Raw genomic sequence first — 16,073 nt, forward strand, 5'->3', positions numbered from 1 at the left:
GACGCTAACAGCTCACAAAGAAAGAAATACTAATGGCCAATGCATATATGGAAAAAAGTTCACCTTCATTAATAATCATGCAGACTGAAGTCTGTTATTTTGGGATAAATGGAAATACCTGCTTTCGTACCTCCCAGAGTTGTGAAACCCTAATGAGGAAACTTCTGAGAAAACACTTCATATTGTTTTTTGTAAACACACTACCGTGGGGGCATTGGCCCAAAGAACTAACCCAAAACAAAAGAGATCATTTGTGCAGTGCTGGCTCATCAGTTGTCCAGAACGACATGGGAAAAATGCAGCCCTTAATCCAAGTTCAGGTTCACATGTAGTTTAGGGAGGGGTCAGTGGCATGACTGTCCCTATGAGTGAGGCAGCTATGCCAAAGAGGCTGAACCAGGAAGGACGTCGGCAGAGCTCAGGTGGGGCCGGGGGAGTGCCTCTTTTCCAGTGGGCATGGCTTCTAGAAATCCTGAGAAAAGTTAGATAGGAAGAAGAATTAGTTTCCATAGTAACCTCTTCATCCCACCTGAACGGTCTTGAGAGTTTGAGGTTCTTTCTCCTTAACTTTATTTCGCCAAGTATTATGGTTTTTTGTTTCTTTTTTTTAATGTTTATTTTTTGAGAGAGACAGAGTGTGAATAGGGGAGGGGCAGGGAGAGAGGGAGACACAGAATCCCAAGCAAGCTCCAGGCCCTGAGCTGTCAGCACAGAGCCCGACTTGGGGCTCGAACTCATGAACTGTAAGATCATGACCTGAGCCGAAGTCGGATGCTCAACTGGTTGAGCCACCCAGGCGCCCCTAAAGTATTGCTTTGATTCAAACTTAATTATTTTCGTAATTCAGCTTTTACAGAATACTGCCACAGTCTTTGGGAGGAAATTGATATTAAGAAGTACCTGTTAGGGACACCTGGGTGGCTCAGCTGGTTAAGCACCCATCTCTTGATTTTGCCTCAGGTTGTGAGATCGAGCCCCGAGGCAGGCTCTGTGCTGCGTGTGGAGCCTGCTTAAGATTCTCTCTCTCCCCCTGTCCCTCCCCCGCCTCTCTTTCTCAAAAGTAAATAAATAAATTTTTTTTTTAAAAAGCATCAAAAGGCTGTATCTGAGGAAATGAGACAGAGAAGTGATGGCCGTGTGCTGAAGGAAAGAATTAAGACTGTCCTTGTGACTCATGTGTTACCCAGTTCACTAGGCTTGTGCTCTAGACTTCAACCCCCTGAATAACCTCACTGACAGTTCGTTGCCCTCCGGCTGTCCTTACAAGGTCCTTCTCCACCCTGTCCCTTGCCAGATTCCCCACCCACAGTCCTAAGCCTACGGTGTATTAAGTGGCTGGACCCTTCACAGCTGCTTCCTGACTACTCTCTCTTCTTGGCCCCGTGGATGCCCCGATGCCCCCCCTGCCCAACCACCGAAACAAAACTAGAACGCCCCCTTTCTTGTGGCTGCCTCTACCTTCCTCTGGGAGAACCGCGCTTCTGTTCAGCTCTCAGTGAAGGACCTCTGCTTCCCCCGTGGTAGCAGGGAGCACGTAATACTCTGGCGGCCTGTGTGAGCAGGGACTATGTTCTCTTACTCACAGATCTACCCCTAGCGCCTGGCACAGAGTAGGAGCTCAGCAAAGTACCTTGTAACGGAATGAATGACTACAAGTGAATCGCTTCTCAAAGTGATGATAGGCGCACGGTTTGGGGAACCGGCGAGCCTGGATACGGACCTGAAGGGTGGAAGGGTGACCACAGAGTGATCCCCGCACTCTCAAGTCTGAGGGCAGCTTTTTAAAGCACCCCTGATTTTAGAATTGTCCTGACCCTGTTTAAATGTAAACGGAAAGGTTTTTACTCCATAACCCACAATTTTAAAAACATGGTGAAGGAACGGAATTAAGGCTGTAAATGAAGATGCGCTTTAGAGACTCAAACACTTAACTCTCTTACCTCTCTTGCAAAACACTTTGTACGTCTTCTGTCTTAGCAACAATTTAATCACATTTCAGTAACTGGGCTCATCGTCACATTAGTGTGTACTAATGTCCATAATGTAGGTGAGTGTCAGTGATCTGACACACTGATCTTAATTGACACTGAACCTGACAAATTGATGGTTTGTCCTGTCTTTAGCCACTTGCATATTGCCCATGAAAATCAAGTGAAGGGGCGCCTGGATGGCTCAGTCAGTTGGGCATCCGACTTTGGCTCAGGTCATGATCTCACAGCTCGAGAGTTCAAGCCCCGTGTCGGGCTCTGTGCTGACAGCTGGGAGCCTGGAACCTGCTTCGGATTCTGTGTCTCCCTTGCTCTCTGTCCCTCCCCCGCTCGTGCTCTGTGTCTCTGTTTCAAAAATAAATAAACATTAAAAAAAATTCTTTTAAATCAAGCGAAGAATATAGATAGATGAAATTAATGACTGAAGAAAATTAAGATAACTATTTCCTAAAATATTTTCTTGCCCCCAATAAAATAATTTTCTACTTTAATCTGTCAGCTCAGAAATATTTTTAAATGTTCATCTTCCCATTAGTGACTGTTTCTAGTTTCAGCTCATTCAGTTGCTTAATGACATGCAGGCCTCCCTTGTGTGACTATTTTCACTTCATCAGTGAAGACCATAAAAGCCCAGGGTTGGAATTTCAAAATCAGAGGTAACCTCTCTATGCTATTTAGTTGTGTCTGGTTCACACTGATTACTAATTATATGAGCATGTGGGATAAGGGAGATTTGCATAATTGATTTTAAACGTCCCTCCCCCACATTTTAAAGTAAGTCCTTCCAGAATAAGGAATTTTATATACTTCTAAGGGATACAAAATGCAGACGTGGTAATAATAAAACCTGATTTCCCCTTAACCTTTCAGAAGTCCCTGGAACACTTCAAGTATGTATTAGGCCCTGGCACACAGCATGCAAACATTAGTCACTCAGCGTTGACTGAATAAATGCTAACTGAATGTATGATATTTCAAGTGAAGATTTAAAATTCTGATGAAAGTCTTTCATAGATGTATATAAAATATTTTAAGGCCAGTCATTAGGAAGGGAAATTGCTTCCATCCTTAATAAAAAGGGAAAGGATGATGTCGTTTCCTTGGCCTTCTTAGACACTACTAAAATATTTTACGTATTTCATAAAGAATTTCATTCTGGTCAGTTTCCTCCTAACTATTTCTCTGTTCTGTAATAACTTAACTTTTCTTAATCGTTGTGTGCTGAAGAATTGAATGTCCTATAAAAATGACCTGTGGCGGGGCACCCGGGTGGCTCGGTCGGTTGAGCATCCGACTTCCGCTCAGGTCATGATCTCACAGTTCGTGGGTTCGAGCCCCACCTCGGGCTCTGGGCCGACAGCTCAGAGCCTGGAACCTACTTCAGCTTCTGTGTCTCCCTTTCTTTCTGCCCCTCCCCCGCTCTCGCGTACTCTCTCTCTCTCTCTCAAAAATAAACAAATTTAAAAAAAATTAACGACAAAAAAGACCTGTGGCAACACAAAATCACAAATGCGACATTCCATTCTCTCACCTGTCCGACAAAGTGTCAGTTTCTATCGTTTTGTTCCGGTGGTTTCAGAAAAGGATCAGTATCCTTCTGTGCCCCTTAGTGTTAATCGTTTTCTCTATAGCCATAGTTTTGTCAGTTTCTCTGAACGTATCTCAAGGTACTATTTTTTAGTCTAGTTATAGTTTAATGAAATTAGAAAATACGCAAGATTGTTATTTCTGTGAGAGTTCCAAAGTTTATGTATTAGGTACACAGATAATAGCAAAACTTCGCTGACTCAGATTTTAAGAAGTAGTTATCATTCTAATGTGGATTACATGGAAGCTAACCTGCGTTTACCGGAAGTTAAAAATGTCAAGGTGTTTGTTGGAAATATTCAAACTGTCTCAGAAAGGGGCAGTAAAGACTACCCTATTTATTTGCACACAATGCTGCTAGTCACAAACTATTCACTATTACGGGGGCCAGCAGGCTTTCTGTTGGAGTGTAGCAGAAGTTTGAGAGATTAGAATGTTTTAAAACCCGTGTTTTAGGGGCGCCGGGGTGGCTCAGCCGGTTGAGCGTCCGACTTCGGCTCAGGTCATGATCTCACGGTCTGTGAGTTCGAACCCCGAGTCGGTCTCTGTGCTGATGGCTCAGAGCCTGGAGCCTGCTTCCGATTCTGTGTCTCCCTCTCTCTCTGCCCCTTCCCTGTTCATGCTCTGTCTCTCTCTGTCTCAAAAATAAATAAAAACATTAAAAAAAAATTTTTTTTTTAAAAACCCATGTTTTATAGGAAGAATCTATAAGGAGGGCCCTTGATTAATACTATGTTTTGATTAGTCTGAAATAACGTTTTCAAATATTTTGAAATGTTAACTTGCAGCATCATTTCTGTTAACCGAATATGGTGTCTTATTGAAAGAGTCTGATTTTTCTTCGCAAAACATTTTGACATTTAAACTTCGACTCTAAAAGCCGGCAAGTAGTATTTCTCCCAAAGGATGATTGCCTGTAATTTACTGCAGCAGTTTTCAAGATTGAATTGATGTTTTCAGATCCTGAATTAAGAGAGATACATCACACACACACACACACACACACACAAGTTGCTGTGTTCTTCACATCCCACTTGATTTGGGAAATGATCGCTTGATGTCTGAGTGAATTTTTTACAGTGGTTTAATAGGGAGAAATACAGTGTCATCCTGAATGATCCTGAGATTCTGTCAAAATGAGATCCGCACAGCTAAAAAAAAACTCACGTTAAAAAATTCATGTTGGGTCAGGAGCACTTCTCTCCAGATCCCGGCTTTGAGTTTGTACTATTTTCTGCTCCTTGGCCAATCGTTACCAACCTAAAGTTGCCGCCTCGTCATTGCTAGACTCCTAGAGGGGCCACCACTGACTGGCCCCAAGTCAGTCACCTGTCCTTTGAGAGGCCTGCCTTCTCACTAGAGCAAAAAGATGGAGGGCTGTGATTTCTTTCTTCTTCTTTTTTTTTTTTCTGAGAGCGAGTGAGCAGGGAAGGGGCAGAAAAAGAGGGACACGCAGAATCTGAAGGAGGCTCCAGGCTCTGAGCTGTCAGCCCAGAGCCTGACGTGAGGCTTGAACCCATGAACCGTGAGATCATGACCTGAGCGGAAGTCAGACTCTTACCGACTGAGCCCCCCGGGCGCCCCAGAGGGCTGTGATTTCTTAAACACCAAAGTACATTTTGTGCTATTTGCCTGAAATACTCAAAACGTTGTGACTGATGCATTTAAACGCGCTGTCTCCTTGACTGAGATGAACCCAGAACTATCCTCCAACCAGTTCGCGTTGGGCGAATTCCCACACGTAACGGCCAGCGAGTGGTCCGTGTCGGACGCGACGGCGGCCGCGTTTTAGTGGGTGGGAGGCCTCTGGCGAGCGCGGGACTGTGGCGGAAGGCGCCAGATACCCACACCGGCTGTCCCGTCTCTCTCTCCCCCTCGCCCCATGCTCCCAGGGATGTGGCCTCCGAGTCGGACAGCAACATCAGGCAGATCAACCAGGAGGCCGCGCACCGACGCTTCCGCTCGCGCAGACACATCAGTGAGGACCTGGAGCCGGAGCCCAGCGAGGGCGGAGACGGCCCAGAGGTAAGACGTCCCCACGCACCCTCCGCCCGCCGCAGCTCCTCCTTCCCGTGGGCTCCACGTGGGTTCTGTGTCCTGATGCTTCCTCACGGTAAATGCCGTCTAAAAATTCAAGATGGTGGCCTCACCGCTAACTGACGACCGTTGGGATACCAATTTAGGAAGTGCATGGAAAAGTCAAGTTTGACGAATACGTGTACCCGTATGTTACAGAAGGGACTGACGTTATTTCTAGAACACATTGGAAATCTGAAGATATTTTCACCTTACGGGGGCGCCTGGGTGGCTCAGTCGGTTCGGCGTCCGACTTCGGCTCGGGTCGCGATCTCGCGGTCCGTGAGTTCGAACCACGCGTCCGGCTCTGGGCTGAGAGCCTGGAGCCTGTTTCGGATTCTGTGTCTCCCTCTCTCACTGACGCTCCCCGATTCATGCTCTGTCTCTCTCTGTCTCGAGAATAAATAAACGTTAAAAAAATATATATATATATATATTTTTTTTTTTTCACCTTACTATTTACCTGCCCCCAGAGTCCAACTGTATCTTAGTGAGTGGCAATGTGGTTGTCATACGTGAGCAATTAAATGAGCCCTGTACCTCGTTTGGGTACCAGATACTTCTACTAAGGAGTTTTGACATCGTGAAAGAGATTTATTGCCAGGAAAATAGGAATTTGGGTGAATTTAGAAACGTTACTATTTTCCCCTTAAATGTTTATGGTAAATTACGGGGTGGGGGGAATTATGAATTGAACAACAAATTCGCAGTTACCAGTTGTTGAACAATTACTTCTGTGCAGTCTTAACAACTGTGTTTACTTAGTAGAAATCCATTCTGTTTAGACAGTGTCTTATGAAGATCATTCATAAAAATATTGCAGTGATCAGCACTGGAAAAGCAAAATCAATGATTCCATGATGAGTTCACTAAAAGTTACTTAATGCCACTGTTTAATTACAGCTTATAGCATCCCTGCTGCTCTTACAGTGATTCCTCAGCACTTACAGTAAAAGAAAATTCATGGAAATCATCCATGAACTTCTGAGAACATTTTTAACCCACCCGAGTAGTAACCAGTACTAGAAGTCAGTCACCACTCAGAGAGGTGGTGTTTTAAAGGGGTTAAGACCGCAGCCCCTAGAACCAGGCTCCCTTGGATCAACTCCTGACCCTGCCACTTCCTAGCTCTGTTCTCTTTGACAGGTGACTCTCTGTGCCTCGGTTTCCTCACCTGTCAATTAGGGTAGTAGTCACATGTTCCTCAGGGTTATTGGAAGATTGTGGGCGCCTTAAATGCTCAGTAAATGTTAATTACAGTTATCACGGTGGTGGTGGTTGTTGGCAAGGTGACGAGAGGATCCCACCCTCCTACCACTTACCCCAGCATCTTGTTCCTTGATAGCCTTGGGAGACCATTTCCGAGGAAGTGAACATCACTGGAGACTCCCTCAGTCTGTCACTGCCCCCTCCGCCGTCCTCTCCAGTGTCCCGGACCAGCCCTCAGGAGCTGTCTGAGGAGCTGAGCAGAAGGCTTCAGATCACTCCAGACTCCAATGGGGAGCAGTTTGGTTCTTTGATCGTAAGTAAATGGTCTTGTTTGAATGAGAAGTTGAGCAAACATTTTATCACTTCTTGTCGGTTTAAGAGACTCTTGTATGCGAATAATGACCAAGGTCCTTCCAGCTCCCAGAGAACTCTGACATTTTCCAAAGTTCCCCCTTCCTCGGGGGACAGAATTAGTCCAAGCAGGTGAGAATCTTTCTTGATTTGTAAAGAACTCGAGAGGAGTCCATTTCTGTATTATCACCTTTAACCTTGAATTTCTTTGCCCAGCCAGAGGCTCGTAAATAGTGCCTCCATCACAAAGGTGGTTATTTCACAGGGGGGCCTGGGAGACATCGGGCCTCTTAATTAGTCCTCTTAAGTACCCAGCTGCCCACTTTATCATTCTCACTTCGCAGATGAAGTTTAAGGGACCCATCCAAGACAGAGTTAGGATGGGAGACGGAAGACGTCCGCTAAGTCCCAGAGTACGAATCCTTAAGAAAGCTTATGCAGCTGAGGCACGGACCTCAGGATAACATTTGAACTTGGGTTCTTAACCATCAGGGAGCCTCTTTCTAGAAACTTCAGGTAGGGCTAAGCCCCAGTGAGAAGCAGCACAGTGAGCATGAAGACCTCCATGTCTGGTAACACATCGTGGAAGGGCATGAAAAGTCCATAGAAAAATACCTGCCTGCGAACAGAGTTGAGAACAAATGCAACTCTCCATGTTTCTCGAGAAATTGAACTTCAAGATGTAGAACAGTAAATGATAGCGGTCACTGCACTGAAAATGGCATCCTAGAAAAATAGTGATTATTACAACCGTATGGGATGTGCACGGATAAGAGGACTACATCTGATGTAAAAGCAAGTAAGCGCTCACAAGCTTGTTAACTCTGTCCGTTATGGTGTCTTTACCATGGGCCCGTATTATAGGAGTCGCAGTGATTACTCAGTTAATGTGGTTTTATATTAAAATTTTGTAAATGTCCTGCAGAAAGGGAAAGACCCCTGAGATGAAAATCTAATACTAAAAGGGCAGGGAAAAATGTTATATGTGGGATATTTGAATTGGTGAAAACTGTCGCTGTGGAAACAACATAAGCAATGAAGCCGTGTATTGAAAACCTGTGGAATGTCGTAAGCAGTGCAGGAACCTAAGCAGATGCACACCTGTAGCCTACCAAGTAAAAACTCCTCATTTTCTTCAGCATGAGTATTAAGTTAGCATCTCTAGTTTTTTGTATAGGGACCACCTGCATGTAATCACTGAACTTGCCCCAAATATCTTTAAGATCCAGTGTAAGAGTCCGTATCATTTTAAGATGGTGTTGAGCCTGATTCAGCTGTTCAGTGAGAATGTCTTGGAAAGAGAACACGAGACTCCTTTTCAGTTTCGCTTGTCAGGATCGCTCTATATTCAAGGACAGTAGCATGAACTTTTACTAAAGAAGGAATCCTTCGTGCTAACCTAACCATTGTGGAAGGGCCTGAATAGGCCCCCGTCGCTGTCACAGAGTCTTTCTTTGACCTTACCCCCTTTTGCTTACCATTGAAGTGAGTACTGAAGTATTAAAAACGAGTACCTACGTACTTATCCCATGGACGAATCTGCTGCCACTTAGATACTTGGCCTTTGTGTGTGTAACCCACTGCCATTCTATGATTGGGTCTCTTGGCTGTTTTTCTAAAAAGATGAATACAAACGAGTGAGAGGAACACTGTACATCACACACTAGATGTTTTAGAGGAACCTCACTATTTTCCCTCATTCCTGTTCTGTACGACTTCAACTCGATTCAGAAGCTAAAATTGTAACTGACCCTTCGGAAGTAGCACAAGACCATATTTGAGTTTTTTGGCCTTAGATTCCAGCTGATCCTTTGTCAATAGTAGTGTTTAAGAACCATCTATGTCAGTATTTTTTCCTCTGTTCACATCACACTGGAGTTTGCCCCAACGTTGCATCCCAGAGCAAAACACAAGACTGCTAGCTTCCTGTTGCCATTTTTTTTTTTTTACTGTTTTATTTATTTATTTATTTTTTGTTTTTATTTATTTTGGAGACAGAGCACACGAGCAGGGGAGGGGCAGATAGAGAGGGAGACACAGAATCCGAAGCAGGCTCCAGGCTCTGAGCTGTCAGCACAGAGCCCGACGCGGGGCTCGAACTCACAGACCGTGAGACCATGACCTGAGCTGAAGTTGGATGTTTAACCGGCTGAGCCACCCAGGCGCCCCTTTTCATGTTTATTTTTGAGAGAGAGAGAAAGCATGAGCAGAGTCGGGGCAGAGACCGAAGGGGACAGAGGATCCAAAGTAGGCTCCACACTGACAGAAGAGAGCTCGATGCAGGGCTCCAATCCACGAGCCATGAGGTCATGACCTGAGCCAAAGCAGGGTGCTTAACCAACTGAGCCACCCAGGCACCCCTCTAGTGCCAATTTTTTTTTTTTCAACGTTTTATTTTATTTTTGGGACAGAGAGAGACAGAGCATGAACAGGGGAGGATCAGAGAGAGAGGGAGACACAGAATCCGAAACAGGCTCCAGGCTCTGAGCCATCAGCCCAGAGCCCGACGCGGGGCTCGAACTCACGGACCGTGAGATCGTGACCCGGCCGAAGTCGGACGCTCAACCGACTGCGCCACCCAGGCGCCCCATAGTGCCAATTTTTTTTAAAACATCTATTTATTTTTGAGAGACAGAGAGAAAGCATGAGCAGGGGAGGGGCAGAGAGAGAGGGAGACACACAATCTGGAAACAGGCTTCAGGCTCCGAGCTGTCAGCACCAAGCCCCACGCAGAGCTCGAACTCACGAATCGTGAGATCGTGACCCAGGCCAAAGTCAGAACCTTAAACGACCGAGCCACCCAGGCGCCCCCCCCCTTTTTTTTATTTAAAAAAAATTTTTTTAATGTTTATTTATTTTTGAGAGACAGAGAGTACGTGAGCAGGGAAAGGGCAGAGAGAGAGGGAGACACAGAATCCAAAGTAGTCTCCAGGCTCTGAGCTGTCAGCACAAGAGTGTGACACGGGGCTTGAACCCACAAACTGTGAGATCACGACCTGAGCCGAAGTCGGGTGCTTAACCGACTGAGCCACCCGGGCACCCTTACTGCCATTTCTTAAAGAAGCAGTAGAGTGTTACCCCGGCCTTTTGAGTCCCCTGTCCTGTTTTGGCCTCTTTTTCCTACTTTTGCTGTTAACTTCCTCCTAAGGACCAGTCAGAATTTCTGTCTGCTGCAAACACTCGTAATGACACATAAGATTACCCACCCGACTGCTTGAGGGATTACTCTCACGGCCCAGAAGAGACGGTGTCTCACCGAATCATCTTCTCACATGAAAGAACACTCAATAGGCTTGCGTGACTTAGTTTTTAAACCAACGAAACTTGTTTCTGGGCCTGTGTTTTCACGATGCTTCGTGTCCTTTCCCCCCTTCAGCAAAGAGAACCGTCCTCCAGGTTGCGGTCCTGCAGCGTGACGGACACCGTTGCCGAGCAAGCTCATCTACCACCGGTAACCCACGCCCCTTGCCAGCCATCCGGTTGGCCCTTGGGGCTTGTGTTTGAAATCATCTGGGCTACCGAGGAAGAGTTTTTCCTGTGTAAATCGGTTCTCTGTGCAAACGAGAGACCGGACGATTTCCTAGCAAATTGCCCAAGGAGAGTGGATTCCGAATACAAAGAGCTGTGTTAGTCTCTGAAAGGCTGAAAACTTCATTGCTTTGCTTTTCCACCCAAATTAACACCACTTCTGATGTGCTTACTACTTAATCAAAAGCGTATTAATAATTCGTTGTGGTTTTTTTGTGTTTTTTTTTTTAAACTTACTGAGTTCCCAGCACTGTGCTCCAGTCGCACAGGAATCCCTTGGAACAGGAAGAACTCTTCCCGGTTTGCAGGGCGTGGTTTTTCTCATCACTAATGGCCTCAGCTCTTAACCCACAAAGCGCCTGTACTTTTCTCTGTTAAACGCAGCTCTGCTGACTACTGAACTGGCTACAGTCTGCTCCCCCCTCTACTGCAGTGTTTAGAACTAGCAGCATATACGGAAGGATGTCCTGTGTTTCCCAATATGGGACAAAAATAAAAATGAACGTGCAAATTGGAAGGCAGACCAGGACTGCCTCGAGAGACATTTGATGTTTACATTACAATTTTTTTTGTAAATCTATTTCTCCTTTTGGAGGAGAAAATGTTTTGTGGTTTTAGTATGTTCAACTTGTCTGACCTTATCCAGGGTGGTTTTTTGTTTTTGTTTTTGGGGTTTTTTTTGTTTTTGTTTTTGTTTTAGTAATACAAATCCTTGATTATTTTTTTGGCATTAATACTTTTCTATGAAATTAAAGGGAAAAAAGATCGTACTTAGAGTTTTTGCAGTCATGGTATCTACCCTGTCGTGTACATTTTTACTACAAAGGGTATTGTTGCCTGGGTTTTAGTCTTTAATGGTAACGGAACAGATTCATGAGTACACTGGTTAAGTGAGTAATCAACACGGCAGACTCAGTTTGTGATGCACGTAGAATGGGCTGGTTGATCAGAAGCTTGACAAGCACACGCTTTCTGGGATGGTTTTAGTACAGGCGTCCCCCAAAACCAGAATAATCAGCTATGATGTCCTTGGAGAGGGGATCCTCCTCAATCTGATGATTCCGTGACTTTCCTTGATGAATTAATGGCACTTTCTCTCCTTTTCAAAATCAGTTTCAATTTTATTTGCCCAAAAAGCTCACTTTCCGGGAAACTATTGATTCCTCCCTCTTTCCTCGTACCCTGTAAAGCTATAAACTCACTGATCACCAGTGGCCTCTTATTCAAATTACGAGTTTGGCAGATTTCAGAATCCGCTAGTTATTTAACAGTAGGGGCAAAACCATGGTGGTTTTCAATTTTTTTCGAATAATACATCTCACGTTTCTGAGGTTGTCAGTTCATTGTTTACCCGAATCATGTTGCAGGCAGAGCCTTCTCTGGGTGGGAAGGCGATTGCGTTTCTCTTTTTCTTCTGGTCATCAGTGAGTGGTTGCTCAGCTTTATTTGAATAGGGTGGATTTCAGGGATTCAGATCCACATCACCTGCCTTACTGGCTGCATCACCAGTGATTCCTGATTCAGTAAGCAGTGGGTGGTCTCCCTAAGTGCATTTCACTGATGTAAATTGTCATTCAACAGCCAAGTGCCCCAGCTAGGAGAGCGCGTTCATCAACTGTCACAGGTGGTGAGGAGCCAACGGTAATGATACCCTTGATCAGACATTCATGACAAAACCGTGGGTTGGTTTTTAACATTGTGCACAATGGTGAAGGTACTCTTTTTTCTTCTTTGGGTAAGATCAGCTTCTTTGTGCCGCGGAGCTATACGTGTGAAATTCACTTTCACGTAGTTCAGAGGTACTGGGTGAGACGATCTTCAGTCCCCTGTCGTTTTGTTAGGAATACTGTCAAGGTTCGATTAAGTGAATTTAATTTGACCGTTTGGAATGTGTTTCTGCCATGCTCGTTTCGGCGGCACATGTACCAGAATGTATCTCTGTCTTGAGTGTTTGTACTTCTGGTAAGCTTTTCTGATTTGTTAGAATGCCCGAGTAAGATAATTTGGTTGGAAGAGAATAGGGAAGCCACAGGAACTACATGCCGTTGTCCCTGTGGATTCCCAGATGTGCGCACAGCCAACCTCTCCCGTCCGCTCCCCGTACCAGATTTTAAACCCTGGGTTAGATTTGTGTATGGTGAGCATGACTCTTGCTCTGCTACAAGGAGCTCTATTCACAGGAGTGAGCGAGGATTCGTATAATTCAGGGGGAGAGAGAGGAGGGAATATAAGGAAGAAATTTAAAATTTAGTTTCTCTAAGCCAAGTATCTGTTACTCTTGCTCATTATTTTAAATAATTTTTAGTATTGATGTTTATGGGTAACGTGAACAGGACTGTGAATTTTAATTGCCTGTTTTTCGCATGATCCCAGACAACAGGCTAGCTTATAGTTTATGCTTTGAGCTACTGTGACTCTTGGAAGAATTTTCCTAATTGTGTCGCCCTTGTTAGGTTGGTTATAACTGCTTATTACTTGAGAATACCTTTAAAAAAATTTTTTTTTAATGTTTATTGATTTTTGACAGAGAGAGAGGCAGAGGATGAGCAGGGGAGGGGCAGAGAGAGAGGGACACACAGAATCCGAAGCAGGCTCCAGGCTCTGAGTTGTCAGCACAGAGCCCGACACGGGGCTCGAACTCCCAGACCTTGAGATCATGACCTGAGCTGAAGTCGGACGCTCAAGTGACTGAGCCACCCAGGCGCCCGAGAATACCTTTAAATACGTACACAACTGCTGGTTTTCTGCAGGATGTGGACTTAAAAGACCAACTTAGTTATATTGTTAGAATGTAACGCTCAGCACTGCACACAGGAAAATCAAATGGGCAGTCAGCAAAACCAAGCCCAGTGGAAGCTAGCGAGCTTGTGATTTATGTGAAAGTCATGTGCTAGGTGGCCAGGCTCAGCCTCCAGCAGAATTGCTGCCAGGTGGACAGAACCGTTTCATTAAGTAATTTTAATAGAATCCAGGGCTCATGAGCATTTTCTACCATCCATTTTTGCATTTTATGGGCCATGGGATCTGCCATTAGTGTTGGACTGTTGTGATAGCTGAGGATATTAAGTGGCAGGATGCACCGAATTATGAGAGCACTGGGCTCCATGGTGAGAGGTACCTGGCAGGGCAGAGTGACCCATCTGAACGAGGTCCTGTGGCCCCTGCCACTGCTGTGTTCTTCCTGCCTGTGCCCTCCCCCTCGTCCAGCAGTGAATTAAAAATAGGAGTTCGGATTTGTTTATTTTTAAGGGCTTGAGTAGTAGTCATTCCCAAGTGTTGTACCCACCCTCATGCCTCCCACGTATCTGGTGATCATTCGGCTGCAATAAACCAACTTATTTGATGGCTATTAGAAATCGAGACAGGTGTGAAAGTATCTTTTCCAGTTCCTTCTCTTACCGAGTTTTTCCCCCTTTTACACACCCTCTCCTCGTGCATGCACACACACAACTGGGATCTTGTACACACATCAGTTAGCAACTTGATATTTGTCACTTACGGTCCTTTCTCTGGGACATGGTAATAATTGAATAATATCCAGTTATGTGAATGCACCTCAATTTATATAATCTTCCCCTGTTAGTGAACATTCAGCCCCACCCCCACGCCCCACCCTTTGGGCACAATGCACCGTGTTGTGTTAACCGTACCTCTTTTTCCATGATAGTGCTTTTATGAGCAAGTGCATTAATGAACAAGCCCTGATCCTCACCTGTGGAACTACAGCCCTTTGGTTTATGAATACACACTGGCGTGTATACACAAATGATACACACCAGTGTCCCTTTCCAGCTGGCCAAGCAGGAACCCTCCCTGAGATAAAAGGAGGGGGATAGCACAGTCCTTCTGGACTTTTCTGTATATAACGTACCTAAAAATACACTGAGGTAACGGTATAGCAGGGTTTGAGCAAATCTTGGAGAGTCTGTGATCGTACGAAACTGTTGGCCATCTTTAAAAGCATATTGAAACTTCTACAGTTTATCCATAATTGAGTTCTTCGTCTTAATGAAATAAATGGAGCCACTGGGAAGCCATCGTTAACTGGCAATTGGGCAACGCCAAAACACAATAGTATTTTCAGATGAAAAGCTGTGAAATTGTTAAATTAAGCTAACAGTTTATAACTTGTCTCTTGATTAATGAACTTGTCTCTTGAGGTCATATGGCATGCACATGTGAACACACACACACACACACACACACACACACACACACTCTCTCTCTCTCTCTCACAACAGAAGTCTGATTTCAGCTCCAGGGCTGGGTCTCTTGCATGATCTGTCTGGAGGAGCTGAGTCCTGCCTCCTCCCCTGCTGCTTGTGGCGAGGGCAGTGCTGTGAGTCGCAAGTGGACTTGTTGGCGCAAGTTGTTCTCCCAGGTCATTTAGAAGGAAATCTATAAAGAAAGAATTTAATAGTATCGTCACACATAAATGGGACTAGATTGTAGGGCACCAATTCAATTCTCAGTGGAAGGTGAAATGGGCAGCCTGTTAATCAAATTCAGTGTTCTCTCCTGCACTGTGCTCTTAGTTTCCAGAAACCGGTTAGTCCCATTAACTGGACCTGTGAAAGGAACCTGGTGCTGGAGGTTCTGCAGCTGTAGAGTTCAGTTCTGAGATTAGCCATGGCACATCCAAGTTCTTCTATGAGTCTCCTCATAAGTATCCTTTCCGGGGACTCTCTAACTTTAACACTATCCTGATGGTTTCCAGAGTAGAGCTTTCTGAGTGCCTATCTGATTTCCTCTCCCACAAATTAACTCGGTAGGGAGGAGGAAAACCGATTCCGTTTAGTCTCCCGTTTAACGCAAGCATTTTTGGTCGTCATATAAGCAGCAGTAGGTTAGATTGGTAGCACATACTTGGCCAAAAATAGGAATTGACCACTTAGGTTACAGTGTGGGTTCTAACTTCGTTCAGCGGAGTCCAGTTTCGGTAGTGCCCCGGAGAAAAAGTAGCCGTAGAAATAGCTCTTTTGAATTGGTGCCTCAGGTAGGGAAGGCTGTAGGTGAGTGAAGTCACGTGTCTTCAATACTCATGGAAGGATCGAGTCTGCATGCTGATGTCCCTTTCTCTCTTGTGGTGGCCCCACACCTAGATCCAGAACCCATGTGGTCACAGTCTTGGAACGAACCATTGTAGAGCCTTCAGGACTGAATCTGGAAGAATGCCAAGAAAATAGTTTACTACAGATTTAGCAGAAAGTCCTCTTACAAATAATCTTGCCTTGCTCGGTAAATAACGTTTTGGGAATAAACACTGAGGCAGCTGCTCCGTGGCTCAGGTAGTTTTTCTCTAGAACGTGCCATCAAGCTCATGAAGCAGAATAT

The 16,073-nt window shown here is 45.0% G+C and overlaps 1 protein-coding gene across 18 annotated transcripts in view; it reads left to right on the plus strand.

Annotated features, from left to right (window-relative positions):
* Positions 1-16,073, plus strand: part of NEDD4L (NEDD4 like E3 ubiquitin protein ligase) — a 345,318-nt gene that overhangs the window by 272,925 nt on the left and 56,320 nt on the right. For 8 of the 18 annotated variants that reach the window (XM_043558977.1, XM_043558978.1, XM_043558979.1 and 5 more), the window contains 4 exons: positions 5,468-5,600; positions 6,997-7,173; positions 10,588-10,662; positions 12,321-12,380. In XM_043558977.1, the coding sequence (XP_043414912.1) occupies positions 5,468-5,600; positions 6,997-7,173; positions 10,588-10,662; positions 12,321-12,380 (445 nt within the window). The remainder of the gene's footprint in view (positions 1-5,467; positions 5,601-6,996; positions 7,174-10,587; positions 10,663-12,320; positions 12,381-16,073) is intronic. The other 10 variants (XM_043558980.1, XM_043558981.1, XM_043558974.1 and 7 more) reach the window with 3 other exon arrangements.

This window comes from Prionailurus bengalensis, chromosome D3, assembly GCF_016509475.1.
Source record: "Prionailurus bengalensis isolate Pbe53 chromosome D3, Fcat_Pben_1.1_paternal_pri, whole genome shotgun sequence".
Classification (NCBI taxonomy): domain Eukaryota; kingdom Metazoa; phylum Chordata; class Mammalia; order Carnivora; family Felidae; genus Prionailurus; species Prionailurus bengalensis.